General features: G+C 44.2%; 1 protein-coding gene across 1 annotated transcript; it reads right to left on the bottom strand.

Annotated features, from left to right (window-relative positions):
* Positions 1–4932: 4932 nt before the first annotated feature.
* On the bottom strand, positions 4933–15527 carry LOC307264538 (progranulin-like). Its single transcript, XM_080045957.1, has 6 exons — positions 15488–15527; positions 8569–8718; positions 7830–8132; positions 7457–7630; positions 7065–7211; positions 4933–6528 (listed from the first exon to the last, which is right to left on the bottom strand). The coding sequence occupies exons 2-6, from the start codon at positions 8707–8709 to the stop codon at positions 6400–6402; spliced, it is 894 nt and encodes a 297-aa protein (XP_079902083.1). The 5' UTR covers positions 8710–8718; positions 15488–15527; the 3' UTR covers positions 4933–6399.
* Positions 15528–16285: the final 758 nt, after the last annotated feature.

The following is a 16285-nucleotide window of genomic DNA, read 5'->3' as shown; positions in this document are numbered from 1 at the left end:
GACCGGGAATGACCGGTTTCCAGCAGTCAAGACACGCTGACATATGTCCCAGCTGGGATAAACAAACAAGTTCCAGAGTCAATCATTTGGCCTCAATTGGTCTCTCGAGGATAAATAAAAGTTAAATGAAAAATGAAAATTAGTAGACTGCAACATACAATGTGCTTGTAAAACACTATCTAAGAGGTGAATAAAAGGCGGCTGGACAAAGTTGGTTCCAAGATTGACGACGTACAGTTGCCTAAACCACTCTCCTTGGCAAGTAAAAAGAGCTCTTGGTCTCCGTGTATCTTTGTGTCTGTGTCTCATTGGTCTGTTTGAACTCACACCTGGTTCTTGTCTTACACGCAAGGTTTTATAACCCCAACAACTAATGTCTTGAAAATTTACATTTTTTGTGTTTTTTTTTAAATTGCATCGGTTTTCTCTCATATACCAGTTTTCTTTAATTACAGGCTGAGATTTAATATTGCTCTCCTCTGCTACTAGCCACTAGCCTGGCTCCGCCCGCCCGCCTACTTCCGGCCAAATTTCATTTTCCCTTCTGTACAAATGAAATGAAATACGATGGTCTGGTTGGACCAGGCTTTAGCCACTGCAGGCCACATGAATAAATTGTTTCAGCTAAAATGCTCTCTCTGTATTCTTAGTGATGGCATAGTATAGTATAGATGTGTTTTTCGACAAATAAGTGTGTGTGCGTGTCTGTGTGTGTATCCAAACACGGACACTCAAATTCACATAGAGAAAAACAGTTCAGTGTAAATCCATAAAAACTGCATGTTTTGATCCCATGGTCAATTGAGGTTAAATACATGAATTTGGTCATATTAGACATTCATCCTGTTCTTATACCTTGACATTTTACATTTTTACTATTTTACAGCTGATGCGTGAATTTCATCCTTATAGGCCTGAAGAGCAAAGATACCCCTAGTGGAAACGAGGGAACTGTGATTCATTTTGTATTGTTATTAGTTGTAAAGGCTATAGGCAGGACTTAATTCATAAAACATCTGAAAAAATCATAAAAATATTAAATTTCAAGTTATAAGAGCAGGATGAATGTGTAATATTACCATATTCACAAATATATCATCAATTAACCATGGGATCGAAACATGCTGTTTTCATGGATTTACATTGAGCTGTATTTCTATGTGAATTTCACTATCTGTTATTGGATAAACACACAGGCACACATATTCACAAATACATATTTGTTGAAATACACATATACACTACTCTATGCTATTATGAAGAACCCAGACAGAGCATGTTATCTTAAATAATTTATTCATGTGGCCTGCAGTGGCCTAAGTAGCAAGGGAGTGCAAATTTACATTTTAGCCTGTAGTTGAAACACTGGCATATGTGTGAAATTAGCAACAACTAGTAAAAAACACAAAAAATGGAAAATGTCAAGACATCAGTACAAGGAACCAAAAGAATAATAAAAAAAATCAGTTTCTCTCATCTTTTGGCAGCAGGGTCAAAAAGTGTGGTTTTAATAGAATTCTGTGTGCCGTACAATGGCCCTTAATGGAGGGCACATTTTAAATCTTAAATAGCAAAAAGAATAGAAATGCATTCAATTCAATATTATTGTTAATTCTTGACATCTATCACACTCTTCTAATCCCACTCAAAAAAATCCAATTTAGACTAATTATTTAGCTTTTAATTGATTTTTTGTGTTTTTTCTTTAAAAAAAACGAGTGACTTTTTCTAAAACAACTGGAATTTAAAGGGTTAAAATCCTTAAAATAAAGATGAATATGGTTTGTATGGTGAGGACTCGAGTTGTAAAATAAAGTTATAAAAAAAGATTGGTGGAAAAATACATTCATGTTATTTTTATCTACATATCAATTCAAAGTGACACCTTAAGCGCCGAAGGAGGCAGAGTGTGGGTGTTTTTTGAAAATCTTAGATATAAAAAAAATAAAAATGCATTCAAATCAATATCATTGCTAATTTTTGACATCTATCACACTCTTATAATCCCCCTTAAAAAAAATCCAATTTAGACTCATTATTTAGCTTTTAATTGATTTTTTGTGTTTTTTCTTTAAAAAAAACAAGTGGCTTTTTCTAAAACAACTGGAATTTAAAGGGTTAAAATCCTTAAAATAAAGATGCATATGGTTTGTATGGTGAGGACTCGAGTTGAAAAATAAAGTTATAAAAAAAGATTGGTGGAAAAATACATTCATGTTATTTTTATCTACATATCAATTCAAAGTGACACCTTAAGCGCCGAAGGAGGCAGAGTGAGTGTTTTTTGAAAATCTTAGATATAAAAAATTTAAAAAATGCATTCAAATCAATATCATTGCTAATTTTTGAAAAAAACCGAGTGACTTTTTCTAAAACAACTGGAATTTAAAAGGTTAAAATCCTTAAAATAAAGATGAATATGGTTTGCAGGGCCGTCGTATAGGGGGTAAAGGTTATGACGATTATAAGGGCCCACAGCCAGCTAGGGCCCACACAGCCCCCAGTAGAATCTATGACAAAATTATTATGCATACAGTGAACTAATATATAATCATACGAATGATTCCGAATCCGAATTAAAACAAAGCCACAAGTCATACAATATTCTAATTTTAATAATTTCAATAACCCCCTTGGCCCCTTCTTAAAAAATGGTTTGGTCCACCCTGCGGTTTGTTCTTCCTCATTGGAATTAATATGTTTGAGCGCGAGCGAACTCCAGCAGGCGAGGATGCCCCCAAAAAAGCTTGCACCAGAAAAGAGTTGAGAAGGAGGTCAGGAGTAGGATATGAGCAGCAGAGCAGGGGATCAAAAACTTTTTTTCTAAGAATGGTGAGAGTAAAACTACAGAGGGAGGCTGAAACAATTAGCCTACTTGTTCATTCATAACATTACCTTTGACGGGGCGCAGGCTGGAGCCTATACCAGTTTATTAAAAAAAAAAAAAAAACGAAAAGAAAAGAAAAGAAAAGAAAAGAAAAGAAAAGAAAAGAAAAGAAAAGAAAAGAAAAGAAAAGAAAAGAAAAGAAAAGAAAAGAAAAGAAAAAGAAAAAAGTCGCCAACTATAACTGAACGTTACTACTACAGTGACTATGTGTTTTACACATATTACTGTCTGACAGTGCTCCAGTAGCCTATGCGCCCATTCAGAGGCTGCATTGAATTGTACCATGATGCATTCAACTTCTACTCGGTAATTATGAGCATCTGACGATGGTCAGTTACGTTCAGGGCCGTCGGACTGCGGACAGGCTTGGGGGGCCCAAGGCAGAGGGGGGCTGCACCCAAAAAAAAAACTTGTTTTTTAATTTTTTTTACTGGCTCAATATAGGCCCCTGATCTTTGAAGGCCCCGACATTTTTTATTTAGGAAGATAAATATACATTATCTATAAATTATTCCAGAAAATATTACTAAATAGGAAACAGTTGATTTAGCCTTAGTTTTCTTCTCAAAGTGCACCAGATTGATGAATTTTACTTTAACATTATAAAAAAAATCTTCCGGGGGAGCATTCCCCCGGACCACCCTAGAAGGTCCAGGGTCCCCAACACAGTCTCCCAAATTCCTGTGAGAAACACGGTGTGTGTGCATGGTTATTACGAGTCTTAGACCAGGGGTTGTGTTCAAGTACGCGTAATGATTTGGTCATTCGTCAATAGAAACATTGTGTTGTTATCTGGCTCGGAGAGGGACCAGTCACTCATACGTTTTGGACTATAGACAAACATAGCTTTTACATGTTTGTATTGTAAGACCACCTCTCAGAGGGCCCATCAGGACTTCCTGTATAGGGGCCCAGAATTTGGTGCAACGCCCCTGATGGTTTGTATGGTGAGGACTCGAGTTGAAAAAGAAAGTTATATAAAAAAATTGGTGAGATTCTTATCTACATATCAATTCAAAGTGACACCTTAAGCGCCGAAGGAGGCCGAGTGTGAGTGTTTTTTTGAGATGCACTGAAGGTTAAATAAGTAACCTTTACTCTACTTTATTATCATGTTGATTCTGTGACTCTTGTATTCACTTCCATTTCAGCCTGTACTGAGAAATTCCTTTCTATCAAAACAGTCTCACTAAACATTAACAATGAACAGCAGTGGTATGTTTATAGGTTTATAGAGCCCTACACTGACAGCTATAATGTCAATGAAGGATTTAGATTCTTAGATGTTTCATATCGCTTACCTTCTGCAAGTGAAGTGATTTACCAGCTTCGTTTCTTGTGTCCCACACTTCCTCGAAGATGAAATTTAGCTTCACTGCTCTTTATACGTCAGGTTACCTCCTCCCACTCACCACAATCTGGAAGCATTTACACTATATCCCACCCCTGGGTCCTGTGACAGTTAGGGTTTGTGGAACTAGGTCACACCCATGCATTGAACTTCGATCTTCTTTTTTTTTAAGGATTGCTACAGTAATCATTGTTTGAGGATGTCAACACACACGCTCGCTCACCTCAAAGATTTAACATGACAAACATCACAAGGTCACATTAACCTTTGATACCATAACATTGTTTCTGTCAGGAGATCTGCATGTCAAGCCTCGATTCAAATGTATGTACATGAATTGTTAAGTATGTTTCCAAATATTTAAATACTACTTTTAAACGCACAATAAGTGATGAGGTTTGCATAGTTTAATAGATATAGAAATGTAATGTAACTAATTCTACTTAAGTTCTTTACAATTTAGGTACTAAGTTCTTTCCTTTCTCACAAGCTTTGTACTTCACCAAAAATCCAGTGGTTCTTGCAGAAATATTGAACCGATCCTTGTGAAAACCAACTGTTATAGTACTGCTGACCTCAGTTTAAATTTTAAGGAAATGAGATAGATGACAGGTGCAGAACCAGACGACATTAGTAACAGTCCAATATAAAAAGTCGTAAATCCAATACACACAATAGGGATGGCAAATAAATAAAAGGTTAAAACAATACTTTATTAATGAATTCCCATTGTTTGTACATTTACACTCTAGTGTAACAATTCCTCTCACAGAACAATTATCCCTCGTATAAATGTTGACTATGAAGCTCACATTTCTTATCATAAATCCAACTTCAATATGAGGCTGGCGAGACATCAGGACACCGGGTCTACATGCACGACGCAGGCACTAGCATAACAGCCTCTTCCAGCAACTAGAAATGTGAGATGTCGGGTATGGAGCGCAGAGAGGGCCAAGCATACCGAAAATGTGAGGAAGTGGCGTTCACACTTGAAGGAGGAAGAAATAAAACATAGGTGGAATATGCTTCAGTCCTGTTGTTCAGTGTAACCCAAAAATACAATGTACAAAGAGCATGGTGAGAAAAATAATATGCACCAGTAGTTGCCATTTAGAGGGGATGGGCAGTGGGGACCTCCCTCAATTTGACTTCTCACACAGAACCCCAGCATTACAAGTCTGTAGGTCTCAAGTGTGATGAGTGAAGCTATCATTGTGGCAAGGACAGCTGAGAATATTCTCTCAGTAACAGAAAGCAAAGAGAAAAATGAAAGAAAGCGCTAGGCTACTAATGAACCTTTAGTCCAAAAAGGGTTGCATCCTTCTGACACTCCAATAACAATGAATGCACCGTTGTCGAAACTGTTGTAAGAAATGTCATCAATGATTTCAAATCAAAGATGTTACAGCTGCATAATTTTGTTGAAAGTGATTGCATAGTTATGCAGGTGCTGCATTTGTTTTTCGGGTTTTTGGTAAATGTGCAATGAAGGTAGGTTTGTATTAGGTAGAACAATCGGATTGTCTGGTTTGCAAATTTGCATCTCTAACGATTAAATTATCCTGGGCACCCTTCCTCGCCAAATGAAAGTGTGACCGCTTGATTCATTTGCCTGAAATAAGATTTAAATAAAAACACATTGTAACGAACACAACAGGAAGGTTAAGTTAAGGTGGCATGAGAAAACTGAATAGATTAAAAACAACACACTCACATTTGTGTGCTTTAATTGTTTTTAAAGTTTTACATTTTCTGGTTCACGAGAAAAGATCATGAAACAAGTTGAGATTGGCATACAGCTATAAAGTTATTTGTGTATTTCTGACACTTCACTTCAAATTAAACATCTTACTGCATTACTGCAATGTATACAGACGTTTGCTGTTCATCTTGCTAAACTGATTACTAAAAGAAAGAAAAAAAGAGGAACACAGAATATATTGTAGGCTTACCAATCACCTTACATGACATTCACCATCGAAAAAGAAAAAGAAAAGGTCTTGAGATATTTTAGCAATTTACTTACTCAAACTGTAAACACCAGTGTCTGACCCCAAACCTTTCCGGTTTGTGTTATGATGCATTGTTAGATTTGATTGAAATATGTAGCGTAATAACAACAAAGCCATCACAGTGCACAAACGTTCACAACATGTCATCAGTCTGTTTTGGCATGCTCCTGTGTTCCCGAGGGGATCTGGGAGTAGCCTCTTCTGCATTTAGAGGAGTCGGGGTCGCAGGTGTATCCATACTGACAGCAGTGCTTACCATCAGCACAACACATGCCCTGAAACACAATCACAAGTCTCCATGTTAGAAAGAAACACACTATTACCTAATAAATTACTACAATTAAAGGCATACTCAGTCATTGTAATCCAAAATACTTTTTGTCAAAATCGGCAAATATCTCACTATCCGCAACCAGTCCGTACTGTGTTGCTCGCTGAAAAAAATCCAGTGTTAATAATACACAGTGTAGGGCTCTGTAAAGGGTTATGTAAACAAAGGATATGTAAACAAATGGGGCAAACTGTAGTTTGCAACACGCCTGTTTACAGAGCTTAGATATTCACTGATTTTGACAAAGTGATTTGACAACAGGCTTTCGCCAAAATGGCTGACTCCACCTTTTTAAAGGCATCAAGCAGGTTCATTTGTAGGTTTGTGTTCAGAACAAGGCAGTTCATTCATACCTAACCAATCATATTGCTCTGTTAACTGCTCTGTGCATTGTCTGAGCACATCTGCCAAAATGATTTTACATCAGATAACTGCAGCATTGTTTTGTGATGGCTTAAATATTTGATGCATGCTCCATACCAGTGGGTAGGGACAGCAGCTCCACTGGCCCGTGGACCCTTTGCAGCAAGTTGTCCCCTTAGCACAGTAAAACCTGGAATCACAGCGAATGACTCCGGCCGCTTGGTTGCCGCCACTGGCTTCTGTTAGAGCGGTCATCGGTGTCTGCTAAAAGGTAAACACAAATGGACCATTATGCCTTGGCTAATGTCTAAATATTTAATCATAAATATACATTCGATAACAAGTATTTATTAACTAGATCATTTTAACCTGCAACAATGGATGTTTGACCACTAGGTGGAAGCAGAAACTTGTTGGTTTTAATACACAATACTGTCATTCACACATTATCGTTAATGTAAATGTATTGATAACAGCCATCTATGCCCATTGGCCGTCATGTGTCCTACCTCTTGCAAGCTGCCTTTGTCCTCTGGAATAGGAATGAAAGAGGCAGGGACCGAAGACGGGGCTTGTCTGGGGCTGAAAGGATACGGCAGGCCTCGCCTTATGCAGTGTGTGTAAGTCAAGTCACAGTGGTAACCATATTGACAACAGTGGAAGCCATCCAGACAACACCAGCCCTGCAATGCACACATGTCATAGAACAGTCAATACAGAGTATTGACTGTAACCAACACAATGTAACCAATACTTGTGACTGCAAAAATGAAATGAACGAACAGAATTTAACAAAATTTAAACAGGTTGCAAACCTTGAGTTATTGTAATTGTAATTAAAGTCACGTTTCTTATTGCAAATCACTATTCGGGTCCACTCACATTAGGGTACGGGCAACAGAACCAGGCGCCTGCAGGGTGTCTGCAGCAGGTAGTGCGGTCGGGACAGACGGTATAGCTGTCACAATAAACAACTGAACTCTTTAGTTGGTCTGGAACCTGCTTGTTTTGGGGCTCTCCGACGGGAGACTGCGGAAGAGAGGGAGTTCTGGGATCCTCTGCAGCCTCCTTCTCCACCATGGGTACGTTCAACCACGGCTGGTATACCTGCTCACACATCTTGGCAGCCAGGTTACAACTAAACCCTGAGGGGCAGCAGTGTGCCATGTCAGAGCAGCACACGGCCTACAGGACACCAGAGTACAGACACACACAGATTAAAGGGATAGCTCAGTATGTTTTCAAGTGGGGTTGTATGCAGTACTTATGCATAGTTACTCTGTAACTTTATGGAGATGCCCGTCAGAGCAGTAATTTTAAAAAGTTTGGGAGAGACGTCGCTGTTGCAGATATGAGCGTTACTGTTGCAGAGGCAACCGAAAAAAGTTTTTTCGGCCTGTATATAGATGGTTACCTAATAACTTAATATCTGTTCAATGTACACTACATTTAGGATTTTTCCACTGCTGACTTGCTGACTGATACGCTGCAGTGCACCGTCAGTAATGGTGATTGTAGACAAAATAATCAAAAAAAAAAAAATTGAAATTGAAAATCGTACATACAGTCTTAGTAACTACAGGTGAAGAAGTTGCTTCATGTGTTGGTACGTGCTACTTACATTTGGATATGGACAGCAGCTGTATCCATGGTTAGACTTGCAGCAGGTTTGTAAATCAGGACAGACGTTCCCATGCGGGCAGGTGATGGAGCAGGAGGCCAGCCCCCACATCAACACCCCCACTAACACCCACAAGCTCATCCTCAGAATCTGCAAGAGGAAAGCATTCACATGAAGTATATTTGAATCAAGTGAATGTGACACATTTTGTGCCATTTCAAGAAAAAAAGAAAGAAAAAACATTGAAGTCCGTGCTTTCTTTTCAGTTAAGTCATATTCCGTGACTTAAAGCTCCCATATTATACACTTTTCGGTACTATTATACACCATATTATATGGTCTTAGTGGTCCCTAATACGTTTTTCTTTAATTGTTTGCTGAAAAAAACTTTCAGATAATTTATTGTACTATGCTGATGTTCAGCTAATCTCACAATGGCCTATTTTTTAAATTGTAAATATACAATCTTTGAGCTGCCCCCGCCCCCTGTCCGGAAGCGAAGCCAGATACGCCTCGCCCTCTGTCTGTCAGGGCCGTGGACCAATAAGAAATAGGGGTGTGGGCTGCACAGTGGAAGCTTCTGGCTTTCCAGTTTGTGAGGTCAGAAAAGGGGAAAATTCTGACTGGAGTATATTGGGGGAAGGGGTGGGGGTTTCAGAAAGGGGGAGAGTGAGAACAGGAGAGATTGGTTGCGTTCCGAATCGCATACTCTTTCTTTTTTCTATTCTACATACTACATCCGACGATAAAAATAATCTAGTTAGGACGCAGTAGGCATACTATTGGGACATACTTTACTCTCTTATTTCATCATAACATTGCGCCTTGATCTTGCCTCTTGCTTTTATATCCGTCGCATCCCCGTTTGTTTTCATAATGAGGCTTCATCGATGTTACGTCACTTCACGTGCGCACTGGATTGTGGGTCAGAATCGCCCAAATAGGATGCACTTTTCAACACTAACAATCTTGGCCGCATGAAGTAGGACATCCGGGTACTTCTAACCATCCTAAATCTGGCCACAAAAATCGGGACATCCTAAATCTTTTTTCTACATACTATATAGTAGAAAGTATGCGATTCGGAACGCAACCATTGTTATTTATTTTTTATTTTGGCAGTCTCTAGGCACACCGTGGACCCATGGATATGTTAGAACACATTTAAAAAGTGCATTTAGCATAATATGTGACCTTTAAAAGTGTAACTTTGTGTTTGCCAGAGAAGGGAACAATTTCTAAGGTTTGTTCTCATAACGGCATTAGCAAACTTTCCTCACAGTAAAATTGGATCCCTGTAACACTGTTTGAAGTTAGAAAGTTTCCTGAAAAGTTACTGTTTCATTGTTGTTGTTTTCAGCAGCAGGGCCCACAGTTTGGTTCACAAATATATTCTAGTCTCACGTTTGGTTCCAGTTACCTCAAAATAATCCAGTTTTGATTTATGATGATAGTGTGGCGTGTAAAGACAGGAGTCGGAGGCGGAGTGTCAAAAGACGGAGCTAACTGCTTTAATGACATTAATGCACTTGTCAAGTAACAACAACGGAGCAGACAGTAAACTCCTGATAGTCTCAAAACGCCAACAAGACAAAACAGGAAATTCCCCCAGTATAACAGTTCCCCCGGAACCCCGGAACTTCAGTTCGATAGGTGAATTATGTAAGATCACTACACAAGCCCCCCCAGAATTCACCCATAGTCAAAGTCCCCGCGCCGGAAAGGCACGATGGCCCGGCCGCGACTAGAACGAGTGGCAGGGGCCGAAGAGGGGAGGGGCGTGGCGGGTGCGGCCGGACCAAGCCCAGGACTGGGCGGTAACGGCACCGACAAGGTGGCAGGGAGCCCAGCGGGGCGTGGCAACGGGGGGCGTCCACGGCGCGGAGCCTGGGCCAACTCCAACGGTCTGGAAATGTCCACGTGGGCAGGCTTGATCCTGTCGACAGAGACAGTCTCGGGCCTACCACCGACGTCCACGACCAGGCTCTTATCCCCGTGTCGCAAGACCCTAAACGGCCCGTCATAGGGGGGGCGCAACGGTCCACGGTGGGCGTCGTGGCGGATGAACACAAACTCCGCCGTGTGCAGATTGGGTGGCACCAGGGAAACGGGGGTGCAGTGCTGCGAAGTGGGGACGGGTGCGAACTGCTTGGCGACCTCCAGCAGAGAGGACCGCTGCCTGGCTGCCGACCAGGGTGTCGTGGCGTCCGGAATGAAATCCCCTGGAACTCGCAGCACCTGACCGTAGACTAACTCGGCAGACGAGGACTGCAGGTCCTCCTTAGGCGCCGTCCGGAGCCCCAGCATCACCCAGGGAAGTTTGTCCAACCAGTTGCCGTCCGTCAAACTGGCACGCAAGGCCGCCTTCATGGAGCGATGGAACCGCTCGCACAACCCATTAGCCTGAGGATGGTATGCGGTAGTGCGATGCAGTTTAACCCCCAGATCCCTGGCAACCACATTCCAGATCTCCGAGGTAAACTGTGCACCCCGGTCGGAGGTGAGGTCCGAAGGTGTCCCAAAGCGCGCGACCCACGTGCCGATAAACGCACGGGCCACATCGGAAGATGATGTCGAGGTGAGTGGCACAGCTTCAGGCCAACGCGTCGTCCTGTCCACCATCGTGAGGAGGTGGGTGAAACCATGCGAAGGGGGGAGTGGCCCCACCAGGTCGATGTTGACATGGTCGAACCTCCTACCGGGGACGACGAATGGCTCCAACGGGGCCTTGGTGTGGCGGTGCACTTTTGCACGCTGACAGGACACACACGAGTCGACCCAGGCCCGTATGTCCTTCTTCAGTCCTTTCCAGACGAACTTCTGAGAGACCAGCCTCACGGACGCCCTCCTACCGGGATGGGACAGGCCGTGTATTGCCTCGAAAACAGCCCGCTGCCAGCCGGCAGGGACCAGTGGCCTGGGCTGGCCGGTGGAGAGGTCACACCACAACCTGACCCCTGAGTCGCCGATCGCCACTTTTTCCAGGCGCAGCCCGGTGTCTGAGTCTTTGAGGGACTGAAATCCGTGGTCCGTGGCCTGTTCCGCACTCATACGCGAGTAGTCGAGACCCAGCTGCACCGCGCTGACGATCACTCTGGAGAGGCAATCCGCGACCACGTTGGATTTGCCAGCGATGTGCCGGATGTCCGTGGTATACTCAGAGATGGATGACAGCTGGCGCTGTTGGCGGGCGGACCACGGCTCGGCTACCTTGGACATGGAGAACGTGAGGGGTTTGTGGTCCACAAAAACCGTAAACTGACGGCCCTCCAGGGCGAAGCGGAAATGGCGGATTGCCAGCCAGACGCCGAGCAGCTCCCTGTCGAAAGTACTGTATTTGCGCTCCCGGGGCACCAGCTGGCGGCTGAAAAAGGCGAGCGGTTGCCAGGCGCCACCGTCCCACTGCTCTAACACCGCGCCAACCGCGTAGTCGGACGCGTCGGTTGTGAGGGCCACCTGAGCTCCGGGCAACGGGTGGACCAACAATGCGGCCCGGCTCAATGCAGTCTTAGTGTCCTCGAACGCTCTGTCCCTCTCTGCAGTCCAGTCGACGTCTTGGCCGGGCGTCTTGTCCTTGAGGGCCTCATACAGCGGGCGCATAGTGTGGGCCGCCCGGTGTATGAATCGGTGATAGAAGGTGACCATCCCCAGGAACTCCCGGAGCCCCCGGGCCGAACGTGGGCGGGGAAAGTCGGAAACAGCCTCCACCTTCGACGGAAGGGGGACGGCACCATCCCTGTTGATGAGGTGCCCGAGGAACTGGATGGACGGCACCCCAAAAACACACTTCGCCGGGTTAATGATCAAGCCGTGGCGGTCGAGCCTTGTGAAGAGGGCCCGGAGGTGTGTGAGGTGCTCCTCCTCCGAGGAACTGGCGACCAGGACATCGTCCAAGTAGACGAAGATGAAAGGCATGTCCCTCAGCGCCGAGTCCATCAGCCGCTGGAAGGACTGGGCCGCGTTTTTCAGGCCGAATGGCATCCTGAGGAACTCAAACAACCCAAACGGAGTGACCACAGCTGTCTTCGGGACATCCGCAGGGTGCACCGGAACCTGGTGGTAGCCCCGCACAAGGTCGACTTTGGAAAACAGGAGCTTCCCCGCCAGATGCACGGAGAAGTCCTGAATATGGGGCACTGGATAGCGGTCGGGCGTGGTGGCATCATTTAGGCGGCGGTAGTCTCCACACGGGCGCCAGCCGCCATCCTGCTTCGGAACCATGTGGAGTGGCGAGGACCACGGACTGTCGGAACGGCGAATGATGCCCAGGCGCTCCATGTTGGCGAATTCAGCCTTAGCAACCGCCAGTCTCTCCGGAGCAAGCCGTCGGGCCCTGGCATGGACGGGGGGCCCTTTCGTCTCAATATGGTGCTCCACACCGTGTTTCGTCGACGTGGACGAGAAGGTCGGTTGCAGCAGGCTAGAGAACTCTCTGAGCAGCCGCTGGTACTTGTCACCCTCAGAGAGCGAGCTAGAAAGGCCGTCGTATGTCCCCTCATCGCAGACACATGCGAACGAGGAGAAGGTCAATGCGTCCACCAGGCGCTCGTTCTTGACATCAACCAGCAGCCCGTGTGCGCACAGAAAATCTGCGCCGAGGAGGGGGAAGGAGACGTCGGCTGTAACAAAATCCCATGTGAACCGTTGACCTCCAAAACATAAATCCACAGACTTCGTGCCATACGTTCGGATCGGGGTGTCGTTGGCAGATGTTAAGGGAGGGCCGTGCAACCCGCCGGCGGCGTCGTCCACCGTAGCCGGCACCACGCTCCTCTGTGCACCGGTGTCGCAAAGGAATTTACGCCTGGAGAGGGTGTCCACGATGAACAGCAGCCGGCCCTTTGCGCCTGCGCTCACGGCCACTACTGAGCGCAGGCCTTGGCGTTTCCCGCCGCGTTGAAAGTGCACGGAGAGCGGCACCTTTTTGCCTTGGCCCCGAAACGTGCATGGAAAAAGCATAAGCCCGCAGCGGCAAGGCTGTCGGTGGACGCGTGCCCTCCGCCAAGGGGAGCGCTGCTGCCCGGACGAGTGTAACGGCGTGTCGGGGCCAGCACATCCGGGGCGAAACGCTGGGTGGCCAGAAAGAACCTGTCTGCCTCCTCTGCTAGAGCTCGTGGCTCCGTGATGCATGTATTCGCGAGCGCTGTCTGGACGTGTGGTGGCATGTGTCGCAGGAAGAGTTCGATGAAAAGGAAATTTGGTACCTCCGTGCCCAGCAGGTTTAACATCATTTCCATATGTTCGGAGGGTTTGCTGTCCCCCAGGCCTTGAATGGCAAGAAGACGCCGGGCTCTTTCCGATCTTGACAGTTCAAAGATTTTGAGGAGGTAAGCCTTGAGCCCTGCATATTTATTTTGGGCAGGAGGAGATGTAATAAAGCTTACTGTCCTGGCTGCAGTGGAGCTCCCCAGTGCTGAGACGACGTGGTAATAGCGTGTGGCATCATCTGTAATCCCACGGAGGGTGAACTGAGCCTCTGCCTGTGCGAACCACGTTGCCGCGGACGTCTCCCAGAACTCTGGCAGTTTGAGAACGATGGAAAGCGCCATGCTGTTGCGATCGATATTCAAATCAGTCTCGGAATCTTCAGCGGGACTGACGTCAGGGTCACCAATGTGGCGTGTAAAGACAGGAGTCGGAGGCGGAGTGTCAAAAGACGGAGCTAACTGCTTTAATGACATTAATGCACTTGTCAAGTAACAACAACGGAGCAGACAGTAAACTCCTGATAGTCTCAAAACGCCAACAAGACAAAACAGGAAATTCCCCCAGTATAACAGTTCCCCCGGAACCCCGGAACTTCAGTTCGATAGGTGAATTATGTAAGATCACTACAATAGAATTATTCAATACTAAGAATTACATGGATAGTAAATAGCCTACGTTATGGAAACTATTTGCATGCTCTGCAAATGTCAACAAAGCCCCCTCTTCTAAAACCGCATAGTGCACATTTAAATAAGTAACCTTTACTCTACTTTATTATGTTGATTCTGTGACTTTCACTTTCATTTCAGCCTGTACTGAGAAATTCCTTTCTATCAAAACAGTCTCACTAAACATTAACAATGAACAGCAGTGGTGGATGTTTATAGGTTTATAGAGCCCTACACTGACAGCTATAATGTCAATGAAGGATTTAGATCAGGGGTGGCCACTGTTTTTCAGCTTGTGAGCTACTTTTAAAATGACCAAGTCAAAGTGAGCTACCACCTACTATTAGGGGTCAAAAGTCACGGTTCGGTACGTACCTCGGTTTTTAAGTCACGGTTCTGTTCTGTACGGTACGGTTCTCAGTTAAGAGGAAACATGTCTGCAGAATTGCAGCCTAAAGGTATTTTCCAGTATAGAAAAGAAAAAACTGCTGCATACAACCAAAGTCTCCAATAAATATCAGCGGAGTGAGAAAGAAAGGCAGACAGACTTGCCCAAATTATTGCCTAGTTAAATGTCATTCACACATCCAGTGCCACGCTAGTACCTCCAATGTCCTGCTGGAGGAAAATAGTAGCCAGCAGAGAACCAGACCCTCCTAGGGGGGTCCGGGGGCATGCCCCCCCGGGAGATTTTTTTTCACCTTTTTAAAGTGAAATGCATGAATCTGGTGCACTTTGACAGGAAAATTAAGAGGCTAAATATGAGGAATTTTGTGTGCTTTGGTTAGCTCACTGGCTAACAAACTGATGTACTGTATGTCAAATTAGAAAGTGGTGTCCTCTCTCCCTCCACCGAACGTCGGCGCATGCTCACACGGCTCGTTCGCTCTTTCATAGTAAAAAAAAAAGAAAAAAAAAAAAGAATTAAATATATATATATATATTTTTTTTTAAAGAATGCCACGCGATCGACCCACACTACCCTCGCGATCGACCTAGTGGCCACCCCTGATTTAGATTCTTAGATGTTTCATATTGCTTACCTTCTGCAAGTGAAGTGATTTACCAGCTTCGTTTCTTGTGTCCCACACTTCCTCGAAGATGAAATTAAGCTTCACTGCTCTTTATATGTCAGGTTACCTCCTCCCACTCACCACAATCTGGAAGCATTTACTGTATATCCCACCCCTGGGTCCTGTGACAGTTAGGGTTTGTGGAACTAGGTCACACCCATGCATTGAACTTCGATCTTCTTCTTTTTTAAAGGATTGTTACAGTAATCATTGTTTGAGGATGTCAACACACGCTCGCTCACCTCAAAGATTTAACATGACAAACATCACAAGGTCACATTAACCTTTGATACCATAACATTGTTTCTGTCAGGAGATCTGCATGTCAAGCCTCGATTCAAATGTATGTACATGAATTGTTAAGTAGGCCAAATGTTTCCAAATATTTAAATACTACTTTTAAACGCACAATAAGTGATGAGGTTTGCATAGTTTAATAGATATAGAAATGTAATGTAACTAATTCTACTTAAGTTCTTTACAATTTAGGTACTAAGTTCTTTCCTTTCTCACAAGCTTTGTACTTTACCAAAAATCCAGTGGTTCTTGCAGAAATACTTGAGCCGTAACAGTTAAAATAGGGAAACACAAAGGGACATGTACAATTATAAAAGCAAGTCCTCCATGGGTTAGTGCGTTAAACAAGAACTGGGTGTTTTTACTTCTACAAATATAACTGTCGTTTGAACCGATCCTTGTGAAAACCAACTGTTATAGTACTGCTGACCTCAGTTTAAATTTTAAGGAAATGAGATAGATGACAGGTGC

The sequence above is a fragment of the Ammodytes marinus genome (assembly GCF_949987685.1).
Source record: "Ammodytes marinus genome assembly, chromosome: 17".
NCBI lineage: Eukaryota > Metazoa > Chordata > Actinopteri > Uranoscopiformes > Ammodytidae > Ammodytes > Ammodytes marinus.
Note: the sequence above shows the minus strand (reverse complement) of the source record. Positions and strands in the feature narration are given on the sequence as shown.